At 38.3% G+C, this 23161-nt stretch overlaps 1 protein-coding gene across 6 annotated transcripts in view; it reads right to left on the reverse strand.

The window, feature by feature from the left end:
- LOC130183658 (myocyte-specific enhancer factor 2D homolog) overlaps positions 1–22584 on the reverse strand; it is a 28014-nt gene extending 5430 nt beyond the window's left edge. Inside the window, exons 1-11 of one of the 6 annotated variants that reach the window (XM_056399263.1) lie at positions 21940–22256; positions 13527–13911; positions 11031–11234; positions 10079–10216; positions 8974–9190; positions 7826–7882; positions 6909–7090; positions 5369–5398; positions 2974–3103; positions 2552–2771; positions 1240–1308 (exon numbers count right to left, since the gene is read on the reverse strand). In XM_056399263.1, coding sequence (XP_056255238.1) covers positions 1240–1308; positions 2552–2771; positions 2974–3103; positions 5369–5398; positions 6909–7090; positions 7826–7882; positions 8974–9190; positions 10079–10216; positions 11031–11234; positions 13527–13580 — 1301 coding nt within the window. In that variant the 5' untranslated portion in view covers positions 13581–13911; positions 21940–22256. Of the gene's footprint in view, positions 1–1239; positions 1309–2551; positions 2772–2973; positions 3104–5368; positions 5399–6908; positions 7091–7825; positions 7883–8973; positions 9191–10078; positions 10217–11030; positions 11235–13526; positions 13912–21939 lie in introns of all 6 variants that reach the window. The other 5 variants (XM_056399265.1, XM_056399268.1, XM_056399266.1 and 2 more) reach the window with 5 other exon arrangements.
- Between the last annotated feature and the right edge of the window lie 577 nt (positions 22585–23161).

The following is a 23161-nucleotide window of genomic DNA, read 5'->3' on the forward strand; positions in this document are numbered from 1 at the left end:
CTTCAACAACAGCAATAATGTTAATAATGTTTTAGCATCAGAAACACAAAGAGCCTAATCTGCTGAATTTTTATCCCTGTTCAAGTAAAAATCCAGATGTGAAAATCTTGTTTTCTGATCTAAAAACACAGAGCATGAAGCATTTACACAAGAATAAACATGTCTATCATGACAGTCAGATTCTTTATAATTTTGCCTTATTAAATTGTGTGTATGGTGGCCCTTAAGAAAGTTTTTTTTTTTTTTTTTAAATAATATGAGCATACAAATGATGTGGTTTGTGTTTTGATATTTACAGTTTCTAATTTAGAGTGCATTACTCTTTATGTTTGTAGTTTTTTTGGGGGGGCTTTTCTGGGCTTTTGCTCTTGCATGTGTTTGGTCCTTAGAGGCCACTGTATTTGTGCATGTTACAGGGCTGCAGCTTAAAATATCAAGAAAGAAAATAACAATTTGCATTTTGATATCTCAAAGCAGGTGACTTAAAGTAATTTGTCTAAACACAAATAGATTAAAAATGGCAATATTCTTAAAACTCTGCATACAGGTAACCATTGCTGCAGCATAACAATGTTATAATTGAATGGTTTGATGCACAAACCCATTATTAAATATCTTTACTGCATTTACGTATAAAAATAATCTAAAAATACATTGTATAGTAGCGATTGATGGATATATAGTTTCTAGAGAGCAAAGTTACTTTGCTAGCAATAATAATAATAATAGCATATTAACATTCAGTTTTCCTCATATTTTAAGGTTTCGTCACCATGAATTGGTGCAGACGCAGTAAATTACCTCACGACTCTACTTGTATCCAAAGTTACATAAAAATGACCATTACAATTTTTCCTCAATCCTAAAGTTAAATAGAAACAAGTAAACACCTATAACAAAAAGCTAATGCGTAAAAAGCCTAATTTAATAACTATAAAGACAATGGTCACATTTAAAAAGATGCAGAACTGCATTTTGATTGTGATCTGAGACTTAAAAGCAAATACATAGTAAGTGTAAAAACCTGCATATTTTTTAAATGTTAAAAGGTTCAGAAAATGTATTTTCAGACCAGTTGTTTGAGTTAATAAAATAAATGTACAGCTGCATTTATGGCAACATATACCGTATGTATGGTTTTAGACAGAGGCCTTTCAAATACAATATGGACTACAAACCCCCCGCTACAGACAAGGTCATGACATTTCACACACGCAGACACTAGTAGTGGCTGTTCACCTCAGATTGGCAGCCAGACTGGACACCTGGCTAGACAGCTCGCTGCTCTGTTTGTCCACGCCCCACATGCTGTGGACAAGAGGAGAGAACACACTTCAAGGATCTGGTGTTCATGCCACCAAAAACCCAACCTGAAAACCAGCAGCGCTCTGTCACACTGATACAGCACTGCTTAAACAACAGGTTCTACTAAGTACTCTAATATAGCACTTGGTCTCCAATGAATATAGTGCCATTTACCTGACACTGCTTTTGAATCTTGTTTCGAGAGGTTATTAAAACTGCACTAAACTCAAATGGAGGTTCTGTATGAAAGAGTTTTCACTTCTTCACAGAAAAGTAATTTGGACTTGGAGATAAAATAACATGGATGTTTGTGAAGTCCTGACTGCTGAACCTGCAAAGACATAAAACAGCAGGCATGTGTAAATGTAGATGTGTGTCTAATCAGTATGAAGATTGTGAAAGTATTATCCCAAAATATCTGAATTCCCAAACATTCATTTCATTTTTGTCTCCACGCTCCACTTCCTTCGCTCTGATTTGACATAATGTAAGACAGACTGTAATGTAAGCTTGACTGATGACTCAAACCCTTTATTACTGCAGTTATTGTTTCAGCCCTGGCTGGAAAAAAATATGTACTGAATCTGTGAAGAAAAACCTGTGTAGCACTTTAAATTTACATATGTTAAAATACTGTAACTGCAAGCTGCTAATCACTGTCATGTCTTGATAAGAATGGGGAGATACAACTTGTCACTGTGTACACACTGTCTTAACCTTTACAAAGTTCACTGAATTTATTGAAATAGTGCCTATGCATGAGCTGTGTATTATATTAGAGCTGGGACTAGTTTACTCTATGAAACATTACTTTATATATTTGTTTGTAGAATTACTCAGCTTTTTGTTCAAGACAATAATCTCTCTTCCTCCCTCCAAACACCGCGCATCATTTCATCCTGCTGATGTTTGTCTACTCCAGAAAAACTGTGTTCAGATTGATGTTATGAAGACGCTGAGATGGTGAGATGCTGGTGAGACCAATTCACTAAAAGAGGAATGTGAATTGCTTGCATATACGGTCATGGTATGGATATCATGCAAGCTGGGTCAGTAGTAAAGTATTTGAGCATTAAGAACGTTATCAGTAGACTGAAAGCTAATACACCAGGTTGTCAACGAGAACTATCTGCATCATGCCACCAACATTATCCCCAGCGCTGGATGTGAGCGATGACAAAATCTTTTTGTAAACCAGGTCTGAAGAGAGACGCAGCGCAAATGAGAAAATAAAGAAAGGACTTACACCAAGTTGCTGAGTGATGCAAGATTAAGTTGCTGCTGCTGCTGCTGTTGTTGTTGTTGCTGCTGCTGTGTTTGCTGCTGTTGCTGCTGTTGTTGCTGTTGCTGCGGTTGCTGGGAAACAGCCTGCTGCTGTGTCCATGTGGACACACTGGTTGGCAACAAGCCACCAGGTGATGCCAGAGCATGTAAAGCAGTGATGTCTGCACTGGTCAGCTGGTATTCTGAGAGAGGACAAATGAGAGAAGAGTCACAACAACAAAACTCCTATTTCCCCTGGTTTATTACATAAGGGATATTTTCAACACTGTCAGATTTGACTCTGTTCTGTCTTCACTGAATGATCGATGTAAAATCATATATTTTCTCCATTTACTATTAAAGCATACTTTCACTCCCTGAGCTCATACAGAATGTGTAGTTCACCTGTGTTGTACGCTGTGGGCATGGCAGAGAAGGGCAGCCCCTGTGCCAGGAGGCTCGGTGTGGCTACAGAGACCACTGGTGTTGTGAGCGTTTGTGCCACCTGGGCTCCAGCCGCGAGCCGCTGGGCGTTCTGCCAGAGAGGATGACGACATGTTAGTCCCAGCAGAGACAAACAAACAACTTTCACATGTTACCTAAAGCTGAAGCTAAGACTTATTTCAACAGTGTAAATTCCGACATGCTGGGAATGACAATGTGCTTATGGTTGATTTCATAATGACGTACTGAGTCAAGTAAATCTCAGAGTTGAATGGATTTACTATCAGAAGGTCCTTGATGACATGCATCAAAAACAGTTTCCTTGTTTTGAGTGAGCCATAAATGCTGTAGATGTATATTACATTAAAGGCAGTTTTTTCAACCCTTGCATATTAGCATTGGTTTGTTATTTGAAAGTTGTAGTCTTTTATGTTAAGCTTACAACCTTGGAATTATGTTTTACAGTGTGCTAAAATTCCCTATAAGAGGCCTAAACGCAGATTTTAATTTTAATTTGAATTTATCTCCTGCCCTTCAGTCCTAGTCAAAATTATTGGCACCCCTGCCTATTACTTTCTTGATTAATCGATAAATTGTTTGGTCAACAAAGTGTCAGAAAATGCATTTTGAAAAGGTAATATTGTAAGCACTAGAAGTTTTTCTGCAACTGTTGTGACCAACATCTTGTTTAACTTTTAATTGAATGTGCAGTTAGTCTCATGTTTCTCCAGTGGATGTCACTAAAAGCCTTACAGTATGCTGCTTGGCTGCACTCCACGATGGTAAGATATACTTCTTATGTTTCTATCATTCACTCTCAGAGAAGGCTAATGGGGTTCAAACCTGCTGCCTGCTCACTGTTTGTACATTATGTCAGACATTTAGATGAAAACAATATTCAGTGTTCCTCCAACACAGGTGCAGCAGAGATGCCGCTAGATCTGTGAAACGGCTACCATGAGGTTTTATTATTATGTACCTGTGCTGAAAGACACAAATCTCTGAAGAAGCACAGCGCTCCAGAGCCTGGTTTCGCTGAATTATATCACAGATAAAAGAAAACTTAAATTTCTTTGTAAGAGAAAAAAAAACAAAAGGTCTGCGTATAAAAAGGCCAAAGATGCAATAATTCTGGTCTGGAATTACTCTTCTATATTGTGCGACTGATCATCCTGAGAGGAAACATTCAGCCAGAGTTATGACTATAACACTGAATCTACAGAGAGAGAGAAAGAGAGAGGAGATAGACCGGAGAGAAGGGCCAGATTCAATTAACTGCCTTTGTGAAGAAGTGAGGACGGGCGGTGGGGTGAGGGTGATGAAAATCAATCACTATCCTGTGGAAAATGAGATTCTTGCCTGTCAAGTTTGAGGAGAATTGTAAAAGAGGGAAATGACAATTGGCACCAGCAGCAGAAAGCAGCGACCACCATCCCTCTCTCTGAGTAAATTCAGCTTAGATTAAAATGAGATCTTGCAGGATAACAAGCTTTCCCAATCACTAAGTTTTTACTAAATTTCTATTTAAATTCAGTATAATTTTTCATAATTTTGGTGTAAATATTTTTCTGCATTATGGATGCTATTTTAAAACAAGGACCAGGTTTATATGGCTGAAACTAAAACTCATTCTCAATCTTTTTTTTTTCGCTTGAAAAATTACTGAAATGGATTATCATAATAGTTGTTACTATTATCACAAGGTAACTGATTAAGCAACTTTTTATTTAAGCACTTACAAATAAACAAATAAAATGTAAAAGAGAATTAAGCACTTTTTGTTGTGAAAGCTTCGGAGCTACATATAGAGACGTAACTGGGGAACAACAGAGTAAAATGCCTTTAATGTAATGCCAGTTAGTTTTTAAAAACATCTCTGATTGATGATTTTGGTGAAAGGTGGGAATGAGAGTTGGTGTGAGTGTCAGTGAACAGGAAACATGCTCTCTAGCGCTTCTTACTACAATGCCAAGTGAAAAGACACCCATGCTTAAAGTGGTATCATATGATGAAGTACATGGGTCTTGTTGAAAACTGACGGGATCACTCAAGGACGATTCTGCTGATTACTCATAACATGGACTTTACACTTTATTGATTCTATATTACACAGACTTTTCTAGACTTTCACTGAGAAGATCATGATCCTGACATAAAATGCTCAAACAAAACAACCATGAGCCCTGAACGACATGCAGTCAGGTGGGAACCACAAACTGAAGACCATCCCAAGAAATGTCAGTGGAGCAAGACCGAAACAATGACAAACTCTTGTACAGTATTGTAACCATGCTAATAATGTGCGGACAGTCGATAGCCATCGACTCATGCGAGTGACTGACGTGAGGAAAATCACCTCGTTTACCAATTCCAGCTCATCCTCTGTCTGCAAAGGGTGGTAACGGAGAGGGTTACAACTCTGATTCAGGTTTGTAACTTAAAGTGAACAGAGTCATTAAAAGTAGGAAAACAATAATAAAACTACTTACTGCAGATGGGCAGATACTTCACTGTTGTTACTGGTTTGTTTAGCAAAGTTTAAAATGAAATCATTTAGTGTAGTTTAATTGTGTGCGACCTAAAGTCAGAGGGGGTACAGCACCATCACTCTGCTTGCTTACAGTCATCATAGATCAACCAAAAACTAATAGTTGACACAACAGTCTCTTGATAGCTGTTCTGGAGCTTTTAATCTTATCACAAAATCTTCCTCAGCAGATTTCTAATGTTTCAAAGAGCAAGAATGAACTTTAGGCCCCAATTTTGAAGCAAAAGAGACGACCATAAACTTGGAATATAACTGATTTTTTTGGCCCCTTGGGGCAACAGCAATAAGCTGTAAACACAACAGTGCCTATTTGTACATCAAACACACATGGAACCACATTACCATTCATTTGGAGTCATGTTTCTGGTCACCTGGTGAATGTAAGTCAAATATTCACTCTCCTAGATATTTTTTGCATTCCACCAACAACTGAGGAAATATCCGGCCCTTTAGCTGCTAAATAATAATTTCCTGTATGATCATCATGAAGAGTCACACCTTTCATCCAATGTAAGAATAAAAATGTACATTTACTCTTTTGGCAGGCTTACAAGTAAGGGCAACACTAAAGTTTCAATGCAGAAGAGACCTTGGCTTGATGTAAATACTAAATCAATCTATCTAAATCTAAAAATATTGATTAAAGCAGCATTAATGTGAAGATGTACAATTCTACGACAAGACAAACTCATCTGCTAAGGAAGATTGTGTGAAATCATCAAAAGCTCCATTGACACTGTTTTTGGCAACTACTGTTTCCAAGGTCAGGAATGAACTTTCAATCTAGACTGAAATAATGTTTTCATGACCTACAATTGTTGGTGGTAAGCGTACATTGTCAAACAGCGGCTACAAGTAAAAATGGGCGTGTCTTTAGTTCAAAGAGGTATGAAAATGTTCCGTTGTGAGAAATCTCTTCAGTATGTCAGTGGGAGTTGGTTGATTCATCTAAGACTTTATGAACTTTGCCAAAGTAAACAATTAAATGTTGGACCATAAGTGTTAAGCTCAAATCTCTGCCCCCATGTCTACTAAAAACAAAAGAAATGGTGGCAAACAGCTTCTAACGCAATGTTCACCTTAAGTATAATTCTTGAATTTCGTTTGATACGTCAACATAAATTCCCTTTGTTTTTGTTCTGAGACAAAATTAAAATAATTTCTTATCTCGTCGTGTCCCTGATCAAATCTTCTAGGTTTCAGGTTCAAGTCTTTCTTTGCTTTGTTATCCTTAGTTTTTAAAAATCTCACCTAACAGTTATGCCCTATAAAGTGTCATTCTTTCAGGGATCAAAATGTTAAATAAAAGTACCCAGAGACAACACAAGTTCGGCTTGGTTAAGCTCACCATCTGCATGAGGCTCTTTCCGCCCTGTGAGGTGATGACTCGGAGGTCTGGCTTGCGGCTGTTGACCATCTGGGGGCTGGGAGGTGGGGGTGGAGATTTGGCCGGAACTACTTTCCCCAGACTGTTGCCGTTGGAAACGGTGAGGAGGCCTGGGGAGGCCCTGGCACTGGTGTATCCATTAGCTGCGGGGAGACAGAGGTGCGAATGGACAGAAATCAATAGGAAAATCAAACAGGTGAATGCAGACAGCGGGGTACGGACGCTGTGTGCGCACTCAAAGTTGTGTTAAAATAATCCTCTAAAGGTTTCTCTTCTATTCTGAGAGTGTCTAATTTAAAAGGCATGCCAGTGTCGACAGAATAAAAGTCTCTGAAAAGCCAACATCATGTCATGGACAATAAAATTCTCATCTAATGAGACGTAAATAGATGATGTTCAAACCCTTTTGTGTTAGTGACAGATTTATATTAATACTTCTTCTAAAATCTTATGCAATCTATTCATTGAAATATCTACATTTCAGCAAATTTTGGAGCCAAAAGATGTTTAATTTTTACTCTAAATATCAGATGAAAATTATACAGAATACAGTATACAGAAACATTTTCCAATGCAAACATTTAAAAGAAAGAACTAACAGGAATTTCTGTTGAGAAAAGAAACTGACATGTGCCATAATTCTTAATAATGATCTATAAATCTGACTACATGTCCAAAGGGATGTGCTGGGAATCCCATGCATGTCTGTTGATGTTACTGGTGGCATCCCCTGATTCCTCCAAGGCACAATCACAGATGGTGCAGAGGAGGAGAGGAGGAACCTTGGAAAAGATTTAGTATGAATACAGACCAGATAACAGAAGAAGAAATAACTAAAGAATAAAGCTCAGGTTTTGGACAAATAAAATAGTACTCACAGACTGGACTTGGGCATCCTCCATTTGAATTATTCAGGTCGCCTCCAAGAAGAGCACCTATTGATTAAAGATTAAATAAATAGAAAGGATTATTTCTGCCTCCACAACTACTTAAGAACCAAAAAGACACTAACGGCTTTCACATTTAATGAAATATAGTATACATATTTCTATTATTTGTGGAAAAGCTAACAAATAAGGAAGCAATGAAATAGTGAAAATTGTAGCCACATACAACATACTGTACATGTAGCTCTAAAAAGACTAATTTATGATTAGATCAAAAGCTACTACTGGATGTGTTGGTGAATGTGAATAAATATGAATTTTCAATCTAAACAAATTTCAAATGTTTACCACAAATTCTCAAATGTGAAAACGTGTATATACATTTTCTACTTTTATACAAAAAGAAAAGGTGCCCAGGCCAACTACAGTTCACAACAGGCCACATACATTAGAGCATTTTAAATACCTTATTTTCTGATCTCATCTCATTTTTATCCTTTATATTTCTTTTTCTAATTATTAGTTTTACTCTTGTTCCAATTATTATTCTTTATTGCACACAGCACTTTTTAGCACAACTTCAAGAGTATGCCACCCTGTGTTTCACTGCACATAATATTCACCTTTGAATTGGGAATAACCCGCAAAAAGAATCTCTTCAGTTACTGACCCCAGATGTGTCATGCTTAATATTTGTTTTATAAAGCTATAAACTAATAATTAAAAGGTAATACAAAAGTTAATAAAATAATCTAAGTAGGAGTAGTTGTAGCAAATGTCACACACATTAGATCAGTTCAGTGTGAAGGAATGTGCAACACTCCCTGAGGAATTAAGCAGCTCATTACAAGAAATGATAAGGAGATAGATACATACAGTTTCTACTGGATTATCTAACAACAGTGAATAACAGCAATGGTTACAATAATATATTAATAGTTATTCTTGAGGAGGTAAACACGAGATTTTAAGGAAGAGCTGATAGTGTAATAGCAGAAAACTGACTCAACTAAAGGGTGAAATTTTTGTCTTGAAGCTCTGCCAACAATGATTTACTGTAGGTGACCTATTCTGGTGATATTTGTTAGTCTAGAGACGACTTCAGTATCGCCACACTCAGCAGAATACCACTCGCTCACCTGCGCTGGCTGGTCGCTGTGGCAACCCAGGAGACACCGTATTTCTCTGAAGAGCTGGTTGCTGTGGTGACAGGAGGTGGGTATCCGTGAGCGACGATGATGTTACATAGGAGGTAGTTACCAGTGCGTTGCCAGGGTTACTGAATTGCAGTGTGCTTTGATTGGACGCCTGGACTGTGACTGGCATGGAGAACGTCTGGGGCGGAGCTGTTGGCTGCTGCAAAATGGAAAGTGAGAAGATGTGAAAACAGCTGCTTATTGACACATCCAGCAGAAACATTATCAATCATTATGAGACGTGTGTCTGGCCACCTCAAAAACATTAGTCCAATATTCACTGTCCTTTAGCTCTGCTTTTGGTCTCCACCGCCTCCTGATTTGATAAATGCTCCAGTGTGTTTACCAGCTAGTCTCCAACTGTGTCCATCTGCCATTTGTTGCAGAGATGGTAGTATACAGAAGACTTTAGAGCTGTTTATCAGTAAACAGCTGCCTGCTGGGGCTGAAAACTTCATCATGAGAGAAGTGAGAATAAAGCAAAATTGTATATTTATAGACCAAATTATATTTTATTGCTCAGTAGCTCAGTAAAATGGACAGTTAAGCCCATACCTATTGGACCACCATATCCTCATAACTTTCTCTAACCAGGTTGTCTTAGCAGTATCTTCTCTTCACCTTTTTTTTTTTTACCCTTAGTTAAAAAAATTTCAAGACATAAAGCTCAGCAATAATTTTAATTCCCCTTGTTCAGTTTGATTTAACGTAAAGATACAGAGGAGCATCATCATCATATAGTCGTAAAACTAAAGAACAAAACAAAACTAAAGGGCCAGAATGAAAAAAAGTGTTATCTTATGTTGATTGAAAGTTTATGACCTTCTGCAAGGACCCAGTGAAAAAAATGTGTGAAACAACCAATAAGGGGAACTTCACATCAGTCGCTGTTTCCTGTAGACACACTCAGGCCAAACAGACAATAATAACAGACAAATGTTCGACCAAAAAGTCCACAGTCAAAAGAAGCAGAACTAAACAGTAATTATGACATGCTCTGTATGAAATATGGGACAATTAAGGGCCAAATGCAGGTTAGCTGACTTACTCCATAGCGTTTGAAGAGAACATCCAGGTCCTCTGTGGTCTTACGGTACTTCTCATCATTCAGGGGACTTTGGTCAATGGAGTCTTCACCATCCGGCTCTGGACTGTCACAACCGTTGAAGCCTTTCTTTCTCAAAGTCTAAGAAAGTTAAAAAGAAAATAAATGAGTCAGAGTAGTGTAAAATCAGTCAGTCAAATTGCAGGGATATAATATTTTCAGAATATACACAATATAAACAGGACAATATCTAGTGCTCCCACACAGCTAGACTTTTCTTTTTCTGAGCCGGGCCACTTTCTCGGCTGCACTTTCTCCCAGTGCATTTGTGGTTTTGGGCTCATCGATCCAACATCTTTTTCACACTGTACACATTGCGCACATGCACCCTCATCACTGACTTACCTTATCCTTTAGTTGTGAGAAAATCCGTCATCATTTGCTGATGATTTCTAGTAGCTATGATCAAAGTTTCAGACACTTAAGACTGTATTTTTAATTTAAGATATCATGATGGCATTACCTTTTTGTACTTCTAAAATTTTACTAAATTCAATTCATTCAACACAGCTGTTTGGATTACAGCTACATGGTAGGATTACCTGAATTCACATTCAAATTATACTTGTGGCAAGTACTTCTGCAGTATGACTACATGCAACTGTCAAGTGCACATTTCAAAAAGTCAAACCTTTTATTCTTCCACCAAAAAACACAAAAACCTTTTGATATCTCCCTGGTGAAACACCTCGTCCAGGCACCTGTGCAGCACATGGCTCTATTTTTACTATATTGGATGGAGTAAAGCCGTATTATCAAGCTCATTCTGTTTCCAGTTAAATTAAGCTGTTAATGTCCGTGAATACTGATTGGCATCTTAATCCTGTTTGGGGGTTCAGTCTCTCTGAAATAAAAAACAAAAGGCACCAAAAAACTGCTGATTTGATGGATTTACCTCAATGATATCTGCATTGGTCCGGCTCTCATGAGGCTCGTTGTACTCTGTGTATTTGAGCAAGACCTTGTCCATGTCAGTGCTGGCATACTGGAACAGCTTGTTCGCGTGGTTGAAGATGATCAGAGCAATCTCGCAGTCACACAATACACTCAGCTCGTAGGCTTTCTTCATCAAGCCAAACTTTCGCTTTGTGAATGTCACCTGAGGGAAAGCATGAGGTGGGGAAAAAAAGTATGTGAATTTTGGTAGCAGTAATAGACTGGAGTTAAATCATTTGTTAAGACTAATACTGTAGTATTGCCACACATCATTTTTTAAAATTAAGAGAAAACTCAGTGAAGGTCAGAAATTCTCTGGTGATGAGTTTCTTTTTCGTGGTTAACAGATTAGGAAAAAAACTAGAGCAGAGGATCCTACATATTTTTCCTTTGCATAATTCTTAGATGGGGATCACACATTCATAAGCCTGTAATCCACACACAAAGGCGTCTACTCTTACAAATCAAAATGAAATACAAAATTCAGGAGAAGAAAACGCTGATGACCTATGAATAATCTTGAATAATTAAGAAAATATTTGCAGTCATATTACTGGCAGACACATCAAGTAACATATCCAACAAATAGTATGCAAATGGTGTTTTGTTTTTCTTGGTGCTGTCACAACAATCACTAAAACACACTGGAGTCAGCATCAATAAATGATGCATCCTTATTTTTATGCACCTTTTATGAACTATTAGCACTACAGTTACATAATTTTCTTCAAACTCAGACTAATTGATGAGCAATCACTGAATTTTCTATGATACCCATAAAATTGTTTCCAGAAGGTGTGGAAGCCATTTTTGACATTGCTTAATGAAACCTAACTATATAATCCATGAGCTTCCCTGCTATGTTGTATATCTGTTGTCTGCAAGTTCTGTCTTACTCTATATATTTATTCTGGCAGTTCTCCACCAATTTGTTTTCTTTTTTTCCTTTTTTTTGTCTTGTTTGGTTTTGTTTTGTTTGCACCCTTGATTCTCCTGATGAACAGGGCAGTATGTTATCTCACCCGTTTATTATTTGTTGATACTTTGCTCTTAAAATTCTGGATACGAATCCCTTGAGATATTTTGAGTAAATTCTTAATGTCACAACAATTTGACTGGAGTTCACTTGTGATCAATTTACTGATTTAAATTGGAACAAATACAGTATTTACTGTACAAAATGGTCCAGGATACGTCTGTGGGATTTAAGGTCAGAGCTGTGAGGAGGAGGAATTGGAATTAAAACTTGAAAAAACATTCCTTGATGGTTCACAAAAACAGTGATACCAGGGGAAAAAAACTAAAAATACCAAATTAACATTTTTGTGGGACTACTCATCAGACCCAAGCAAGCAAACAAAAAGAATCTTGGTCAGGGGGAGAGAAAAGCCACCATGAAGGAGCTGAACAGCTCACAGCTGTGACTGTGGATATATCCAACAGAGCAACAATCGATGCAGCTTTTACAAATCTGGACTGTATGGCAGAGGTGCTGAAAGAAAGCCACTTGTGGAAAAAACTGACACGACAGTGTGTTTGGTTAAAAAAAAAAAATGTGGGGGACTGAGACCATGAGGCAAATGTGATGAAACCAAACTTTTCAGCAGTGATACCAAGTGTCTGGGCAGAACCCAGACTCATTTTATCACCAATCCAACACCCTCCCTACTGTGAAGTTGGGTAGCAGCCTCATGCAGTGAAGACTTATAATGAGAAAAGAAACAAAAAATGAAACCGGAAAAGGCAAATTCTTGAGGACAGCCTGTGTTACAGTATGTGAGACCTCACTGCTGAAAATATGGATATCTGAATGGGACAGTGACACATATGTAGACTGAGCAGATAATTTCACTTCAAACTGAAGTCATCTTACCATGGAAACACACTGTATTTTATATACTATTAATCCAAATTTCAGCAATAAGGAAATATGTTGCTTTTTGAACAGATACCAATTGCCATACAAAACAATAATCTCTAGCTTTATGCTAACATGGACAAGAAAAGAAAGTAAAATTTGAACCTCTACAATTCCACAAACTCCATCTGCTGAGGAAGATCGTGTGATAAAGCTTCGGAACAGCTACTGAATTGCAATGTTAACATCCCACCACTAACCAAGACAAAGAAAGTGCAGACAAGGCAGAGGTGAGTCAAACAACTGGCAATTGCTGATATATTCAGGCAGGTGTGTGCTGCACACACGAGGTGGGGGGTAGGGCTAGAGAGTCCCCACTCCTCACACCATTTTCAGCAAATGGAATCATGGAAGAGCTAGAAAAAGAATATAAAATCACCTATTTAGGATTATTTTGGTTTTAAAGAGTATTTAACCAACTGATGGACCACAATTTACCATCCTTGGATGGACTCAGTGCTGCTGACATACTTTAAAACACTGCATAATACTGAGCCATCAAAGAAAAAATTTGATGAAAGATAAACTAAGACTCACCTGCTTGTTCCTTTCGTCGGTGATCCGTTGGATCTGAATCTTTTTCCTTCCCATGATGCTTTGCAGTTGTGGAGACAAACGTCGTAGTCACTCAAGTAGAGAAGTGCCTCTCTGAGGTTGAGAGACGAAATGCAGACTACTACCTCTTACTTCAGCCCAAAAACACTCACACAGTCATGCATCAGAGGATACGCGCACACACGCATTTCTCTGCCCAGGTGTGCTGAGGCAACGTGGTCGACTCCTTTTACCGATGAGCAGCGAGTGAAGAGTGGAGGCTGCAGAGATGTGTGAGGTTGAGGAGGTCCTCAGTTCATTGTCCAACAGGGAAAAAAGTGACAAACTTGTTTGCAGCGGCTGCAGCGAGGAGGACAACAATTCTCTCCTGCATAAGACAAAGAGAGACACAAAAATCAAAACAAGACTAGATGTGAGAGGGAACTAAATCAATGATATCTGAGGATGGGGATCACACATTCAGAAATTAATAGATAATCATATTCTTGTTATGTGAGAATAATAACAGAAAGCTCCAATTGCAACCTCTTGACTGCCAACCAGTCAAGTTGCAGTTTACATCTGTCTGTCCAGACTCATAATATTTATATTTTGTCATAATTAGTGCATGAATTCTTCAGTCATGTCCAAAAATGTGTTTTGTGAGGTCACAATGACCTTGAATTTGACCTTTGATTACCAAAATCAGTTCATACTTGAGTCCAAGTGAACATTTGTGCCAGCTGAAATTAAATTCCCTCCAGGCATTCCTGATGTATCATGTTAACAAGACTGGGACAGGTGTGAGGTCACAGTGACCTTGACCTTTGACTTTTGACCACCAAATTCTAATCAGTTCATCCTTGAGTTCAAGTGAATGTTTGTGCCAAATTTGAAGAAATTCCCTCAAGGCATTCCTGAGGTATTGCTTTCAAGAGATGGATGTACAGACCGACAACCTGAAAACATAATCCGACCATGACTGTCGCCAGCGCGGAGGCAAAAACACAATGTAATCTGTACAGCTCAGTCAACTTAACGTGAGAACAATGAAGACAACAATACTAACTGATTATGGGGGCAGGGGGGCACAGACAATTAAGTTATCTATCCAGACAACACTCTATACCAGAATCACAGGTTAAATTCTTCCAGTGTCCAAGGTCCATTGCAGGACATGAACATTTTTTGGTCAAATGCAGTAAAAAGACTCAGTTTACACACCAGCATGGCACCAGAGATTTAGTTCATTCTAAGCCTCACCATCAACAAACAGCAAGCTCGTCGAGGGGCACTCAATTAAACAGATTTTTCACTTGATCTTGACACTTTTAGATTTGAGAATGAGATTTGGCACTGTGCACTGTTAGGAGAAGTTAGAATTGTATCTTGCACAAGTTCACTGTGCTATTTGTGTTATTCCTATGGATCAACAACACAAGATGCAGATATACACACCTAAACATAGAAATCAGGAACTACAGCTGAAATAACGAGTAAATTTAATAATCCAAAAAGTATATATCAATGACTATTTTGCCAATGAACTGAAGGCATTGATCAAATCATGACGAAAAAAAAATCACTTCTTAAATGTGAGGATTTTCTAGCTTCTTTCTAGCTATGTCCTTACACTACTTTCCAACAATAAACCTGTCAAGTTCCCAAAGTATAAATGTTAAGTGATATGTTAAAGTACTATACATTTCCTACAATGGCACGCAAACCTTAGTGTAGATGCTATGGACACTAGTTTACACCAAAAAGCCCAACATGCATCATTTCACCTCTGCTCAATGAAGCAAATTTACTACGTGACATACAAAATAAGATATTTCAACAGATCCCTTTGAGTAACTTGTGATAAACATTTGTCATCTAACATTTTATAATTTAAATAACGTAGATTGATGGATTGATAAAAGCTAACACTAATTCATTGCAGCCCTACATGGAGCTAAGACTTTAAAGTTGTGAGTCATCAGAATGTGTATAAGAAAACAATCTGCATGTTTCCCACAAATGTAATGCTTCAACACTGATGTAATCAATGATATTCTTATTTAAAGGAAAACCTCAGAGGAGCTCTCCGTGAAAAGGACATTAGGGAACAGGACTCAATGTGGGCAGCTGAGGACCTTTAACAGAAATCATAACAGGTTCGGTGGCAAAAGCACAAGTCGATGCTGATCTACAATGCTCTCAAACCTGCATGGATTTTGGTCCTGAATTCAAGTTATTCAAAAGTGACAAAACAAATATCAAAAACATGTTTGACTGAATACCTTGATGCTAATTGAGGGATATGATCACAATGTTTATTTCACTCATAACAATCCAAGTTGCTCAGCGTCAGATGGGGGCACCATAGGTCGGTTTGCCGTCTTTATGCGTCACTGTCTGGTATTCTTTATTCTCGCCATATGTTGAAATCTCTCTCACCATTTGTATGAAGGTCTGAGATTCATAAGTTATAAATGAAAATAATGAAGAAATTATGAATAAGAAAGCCTTGAGAAGTCTGTCACCTCTGCGTGAGCTGGAGATACATTTGAAACTGTGGAAACTGGTCACTCCTGTGGTCATGTTACACACTGTCTGGACTATTGGAGTGAAAATATTTGTTAACTCCTGCATACATATCTAATTAAATCTACGACTATAAATTTATTTTGCAGCAGGACTGTACAATTAATCATATAACAATCATGTTTTAGCCTCAACAGTTTATTAAATAAAGTCAAGTGCACTGCTGATGCTTTTGGTTTAAATCAAGCACTCCCTAATCACTGATGATCAACAACTATTTTAAGGATGAATTAATCATTTTAGTTTGTTTGTTTTTTGTTTTTTTAAATCAACCATTCAACCATTTCTCTGGTTGGAGCATCTCCTGTGTGACAGTTGGTAGCTTTTCACAGTTTGCTTTCATTGTGAGTTGAATATCTCTGTGTTTGGACAAAACAAGGCATCACCTTGGATTCTGACGGTCATTTTTCAAAACTGTCTTATGATTGTTAGTTGCAGGCCTAAATGTTTGTTCCCACTATTATTAACTGGTCTTTGGCATTCTAATTGATTCTGTACAAAGGGATTAAACCCTTTTATTCAGTTTTGTGCTTGACATTATTAGTAGTGATTTGATTCAGTTGTTTGGTATGTGTATGTTTAATGTCCTTAAGTGAGGGAGATGAACAGGAACTTGTTTGTAGGAGCCACTACACCTCTGGACGTAAAAATGACTGTGAATGGATACCAAAGCAAAAATTTAATCCAGTCCCACTGGTGTAGTGAGAACTACTGCAATCATTTCACTTTTTCTACATCTTCAACTCTCTTAATACAAAACATATCTACATCTATTAGATACACTGCCTTCCCTAAAAACCCCATGCCCTTTCCTACACACTGACACAGCCCTGTGGCAATTGTGTTAAGTTTTCCCTCCAGTCATGACCCTCCACGTCCATGCTTTCCTGTGGGATTGTTGTTAGGCCAGACGGAAAAAATGAAAACGCCACTGGAGTGCACATGGGGCCTCCACAAACCACTAAACCACATTTCAACACTTCAGAGAGTGGCCAGCCTGAGAATTAATCAAAACTTGTAATAATATCCAGCATATTAGGTTCAACTCTAAAAATCTCAATGTCACTTATCAGTGCCATGTATTACATCAACAGCGGCAGGTAGAAACTCCAAAAATATTGCAGCTTATCATGTTTGTTGATCAAGTTATAATAATAACAATAACACTAGGTGCTTTATAACAGTGATTCCCAACCACTTTTGCCTGTTTAAACCAACAGGTCTATCAGAGGCGCTCAAGTACCCCTTCAAAATATGGGACGGCTCTCCTGGAATTGTTCAATAGTAATTCACCACAGAGACAACAGTGGCTGGCATGGATTTGTGGTTGCACATATGAATTCATACAAGATATTCAATGTATAGAGTTGGTCTTTTTTCCAGTATGTTTGGTCAAGTTTACACTTGGAGAGGCAGCAGTTTTGGGTTTTTCAACCGTTTATCCATTACTTTTAGCTGTCCACTAGTTTTCACTAGAGATGCACTGATTTGAAACAGCATTGGCACCAATACACCAATTATTAAACAGACTGGGTGTTGGCTATAATAAAGTGTCTTTGTCAAGGTCTATATAAAAATCCAGTGTTTTTTCTATCGGTTACATTCATTCAGTCACAGTGGTCAGCCAACACAGTTTTTAGCGCCTCATGTTACCTTACATAAAAATGATTTATATTTAGTGAGGTATAGATATTTTGATTTTGAGAAAAAGACTGCAATGTTATCAAATTGTTACTCTGTATCGAGTTGAACTGAGGTATCAAACAGTATTTAGAGAAAACAATTTGGATTGGTGCATCCCCACTTTTCACAAACTCTTAATTGCAACATTTGATGGTAAAGCTGTGAAAGTTGGTTGGAAATTGAGGTATTTCCTGTGAAGTCTGCCTATTGTTGCTGGAGCGTTATTGTGACAATAGGGGCTACAGCTCGAGATGAAACAATTGGTTGATTACTTGAGTAGCAAAAAAACTATCAGCAAAAATTTCAAATAATTTAATGCTCCTTGTCAGTTATTTTTCAAGGAACAACAACAAAAGATCCAAAACATTCTCAAGTTCCAGCCCCTCAAATAGCAGGATTGGTTATTGGTTATATTTATTACTAACTGCATTATCTTTGGGTTCTTGTTTTGCTCAACCAACAGTCCAAAACCAAAATTTATGCAATTTACAGTAACATAAACAAAGAAGCAAAGCTGAGAAGCTGAGAAGCTGGAACCATTGAGTCTTTGACATTTTTGCTTTGGTAATTGACTTAAACAATCAATCAAATATCATAACCTCAGTATCTCATTTTTGCACCACTTTGGACAAAAGCATCTGCTAAATGAATGTAAATGAAATCACGGTTGGTGACTAATTTGCTACTGATTGAGTAATTATTTAATCTACTAATTGCTTCAGCACTGTATCATAGCTTTTATTTAAGGCTGCAACTAATAATTATTCTGATTAACGATTAATTCGCCGTTTATTTTCTCAACTAAACAATGAATCATATGATCCATGTAATGTCAAAAAAGTGTGTAGCAGTTTCCCAAGCCAACTCCAAGGCCGACAGATATTGATTATATAATGTTATAAAATGGAGAAAGCACCAAGTCCTCCTTGAGAAGCTGGAATTTGGCATTTTTGGCAATTACCTTAAACCATTATTAATTATTAAAATGGTTGCTGATTAATCCCTGTTGATCAACTAATTGATTAAATGACTAGCTGTCATATTAGCTATTTCACAATCTTTCCAGGAAACTCCTAGTAACTGCAGAACTTCTCCCTGGGGTACAAGTACCTCTACACATGTCCATGTACATCGGGTTGGGAATCACTGCTTTAGAGTTCTTTGCTAATGTGGGCCACAGCCAGTAAACAATCAGTGATGGCGAAAATGATAAAAAGACCTTGAAAGTGTTTGCAACCCTATAATGATGGCCATTGTTAAACAACGTTATATACACATTAACAATTCATTTGGATAGGCTGCAAAACTAACACGATACTCCATAGTGTAGTTTGTGCTGTTCCAAGATGGAGCTTTTCCTACATTAAATCTGTATTCACAGCAGTGCTGGGCATCATCATAGACCATTCATTAGGTGTAACTGTTAGGAACCAACTCTAAACAATTATCACAACAAGACATATAGAAATCTCCCATTGCCTGGGGGCGAAATGATTAAAAAATGCTCTTCCTTACTGACTCTACTAACTTTGCCACTGTCAGGCTACAATATTTTCTTTGATTAGGCTTGACTTGACCAGAATGGGGGTACACTGCAAGGCTTCTGTCTAGCCTCCCTCTCCCTGTCTGCCCTCTGCATGGCTGTCCCCTCATTACTGTAATTGACACGTTCATCCCTCCTCTTCCCCCTTAAGGCGCTGATGGCTCAATTAGGAGCTGGCCGGAGGACTGATTGGACGCCAAGATAATGAGGTCGCCGCTTGGCTAAAACTGAGCCCTGCATCCAACCAAACCAAACTTGCTCTGTGACAAACAGGAGACCAAGAGAAGCGGAAAAGACAGCTTACAAGTCAATCTAAAGACGCAATGAAAGATATTAGATAGAAGAGTATAATGGTGGCAATGAATGACTTTTGGCTGGGCCCGGTTTGCCACATTATCTTAAGAGGGCAGGCATTTGGTCACTCTGGTAAAAAAAAATAAAATAAACCACGCATGTTATTCGAATTATCCAAGTGATGGTTATGCAACTTTTGAATATTCTTCTGACAAAGGAGAGCGCAATCAAGCTCAGGGTAGGCATCTGTTCGTTTTGGAGTAGTGTAATTAGTGGCACTGACCTTTAGAGGATTATGCACTAGCCAATGAAATGTGCCAAAGCCCTGAGATAAATAATGGTTGGAGCCTCAAACATGACTTGCAGTGGGGTTTGCCCATCCACAGCTCCAAGACAGGGCTTTAGGGTGGCCTTAATGGCTCAATCACTGCCCCCAAAAGATGGACAGGATTGAGTTGCACTCATGTTGTCTTGTGACTTTGCATTAGTCTTACACCTGACAGCAAAAGATTAAAAAGATTAATATAGATTAATATATTTACAGTATGTCGCCTACCAGCATTACAAAATAGTAATGCTCACTATCAGTTAGTTAGTTAATTAGTTTTCTAATTATTAGTTTTTATTTTCTCAACCATTTTATCAATTAAATGCCAGATTATTGTGAAAAATATCAAGTATGGTTTCCCAGAGTCCAAGGTGACTTCTTTAAGTTCCTTTTTTAAATCTGCAAATCAGTCCAAAATCCAAAGATGAAAATTCCCATGCTGCAATTGATGCAAACAATTGAAGATCCCAATGCTGTCTTAAGGAATTGTTGCTGTAGACTTTGAGAAAAACGCTGTATTATTTCGTTCATCTTGGCAACCACTTGCAGCCTTGTCAGGTCAAAGTCCTAGCCATAGGAGCTGCAAGCTTCGACACTGTTATTTTAGGCCTTTTAATAAAAAAGTTTTGTTGATGACAGGAAGGTTTAAGGCAGTCAATATGTTAATCTGCTGTGAGGCCAGCAGAAAAATATAGCTTCTGCATTTCAAACAACAAGGTGTCACTTCAGGACGTGCAGGAGTTATCTTTAAACCTTTAAAAACAACAATTTTATACTAAATCCAGTACACATGTTACACATTTACAATAACCATGCTGGTGGCAGAAAACTGAGCTACTCCACTACCTACAGATGTTGACATGAATCCATCTGTATGTAGGATGGCACTCAGTGGTGGATCACTCCGTCAAACTGGCCTACTTCTAAGCCCAGTAGCTTTGGTATCTACCCTGGGATGGCACAGAAAACATGGCTGCTAATTTCCAATGCACAAGCCAGCCACTGAATTCATGCAACTCCATGCTAAACCATAATCAGTGTCCTAATTTGACTGAGTCGGACTGGGATTGCTGTTAGGGTATATGTTTAAGAATACTTACTGTAACATGCAAATGCCCTTTATCTATTGCCTAATTGTGTGTCTTTTGTACAAAATATAAGCTACTTCAACACCAAAATCTCATTAAGTCACCACACTCTCTCTCTCTCTCACACACACACACACACACACACACACACACACACACACACACACACACACACACACACACACACACACACACACACAAACTTAAAACCAGTGCAGGAGAATATGATTTTTCTTCAGGCTCTTGTTAAGAGTGAGACGGAAAAATGCAGCTGGATGAACAGCTTTGAACAATAGCTCTCTCACATGTGCAGTTAGTCATTTTTCTTCTTAATGTCATTATATACTACTGACCATGTTAGATCTGGTATGTGAAGTCCACGTGAGGTTAAAATTACATTGTTTTAACAAAGTCGGAACAGGACTCATAGCTATCCTTATACACATTATGACAGATGGAGTCTAGAGACAGAGTAGGCCCACTGACGGCAGACAGGTACCCTGCAGGGTCTAATTTGACAGGTTGGAAGATCGTGTGTCCTCAATTTACCAAAGGTGAGGGAGTCCTTTAAGACACCATAAATGGGGTTGATGTACAGAGCATAAGATGAGCTACTTGAAAAGGCCATTTCACAATTTTCTAGTTACGAGTCCGACGGACAGCCATTACCTTCCTTACACTCTCCATACAACTCGGCTATGCGAGCTGGAACACGGACTACTTTAAATCGCATAATGGATATCTTGTATCCAAATAAACTATGTTCTTCTTTACAATATAAAATCAGTACGCTGTTGCTTATTACTTTGCTACATTTAAATAATAAAGCAAGCAGGTCTGCTCCTGTGCGATGAAAAAAGACGCAGGAAGGAAATGTATCACTCCACTTACCCTGAAATATTGCTGATAAAAATCGAAAATAGGCCTGCCACCACCCGCTCCAGAGGTGACTTGTCTTAATTAAGAAGCATTAATTAATTACGCTGAAGCGACGTCTCTATTTACATGAATCTTCGGCATTTTATTCCATTTAATGTAGAAGTAACTATACTGTCCACCCAGGCGATACAGTGTACCCAGTGTACGATCAACGTCATTGACATTAGCCCGTGATTGACCCGTCGGAAATCCAATAAGAAGCTGACGTGCGAACCCGTCGTCCAATCAGAGCGCAGTGTCACCGAAGTGGGCTGGTCTGCGAGAGAGGACATGACGGAGGTGACGGCCATGTTCTGCAATAGTGTTTGTATCCCTCCGCCTCAGTATTTACCTTTTGCATGATTTTGCATGTGGGGAAAATGTCACTGTAGCCCCACTGTGCCCTGCCTGCTTTCCATAAGAGAGCCCGCTAGGCCATTTGGTTTTCACGTCTGTAATCACCATAGTCCTGCAAGCGGCGAGTTACCGTTCGTTAGAGCCTGTGAAGTGTTGTCAGGGACAGAAATGTTGAACGCTGAGCCTCGTTCATCGTCTAAATTGATATCCTAGACCGTCTTTTGTCACGCCATCAGACGTTAAGGCATCATGAGCAGTCGCCTGGTGAAAATTTGAAAATGTAATATAAATACAGGGACACATGGACTATTAAATTAGCTATGCCAGGTCTAAAAAATCTGTCAAATGAACTGCAGAACAATCATATACTGCGCACAGTATTTTAAAGAGCAACACACATTTTGCACTAGTATGTATTGTTGTCATTTCTTCATACGTAAAGTCTCAATATAAAACCACTTCTGCTTGCAGACTAATTTATAATCCCATACAATAATTACAGACCTGGATTAACCCACTAGAGGGCCCTGGGTAAAATGACCCACGGGTTCCTATTCCAACCAACCCACCCCGGCCTCTTCCCAAGTGAGTTTACAATATTTTGATTACACATACATTTACTTATGCAGCATGTAAAAAATTCCAACTAATATACTCAAAGTATTTAAACTCGATTTTGACACAGGGCCCTTCAAGACAGGGCAACAAGATCAGGTGAAATTGCTGGATCACTATAGTACAATAGCCTTTAGGCCCCCTTGCAGGGTAGTTACCCACTTATCTAGCCTTGAATAATTATTACAACATTCTTCGCACTGCTATGAACTCTTGCAAAACT

Source organism: Seriola aureovittata, chromosome 16, assembly GCF_021018895.1.
Source record: "Seriola aureovittata isolate HTS-2021-v1 ecotype China chromosome 16, ASM2101889v1, whole genome shotgun sequence".
In the NCBI taxonomy this organism is placed as follows: Eukaryota; Metazoa; Chordata; class Actinopteri; order Carangiformes; family Carangidae; genus Seriola; species Seriola aureovittata.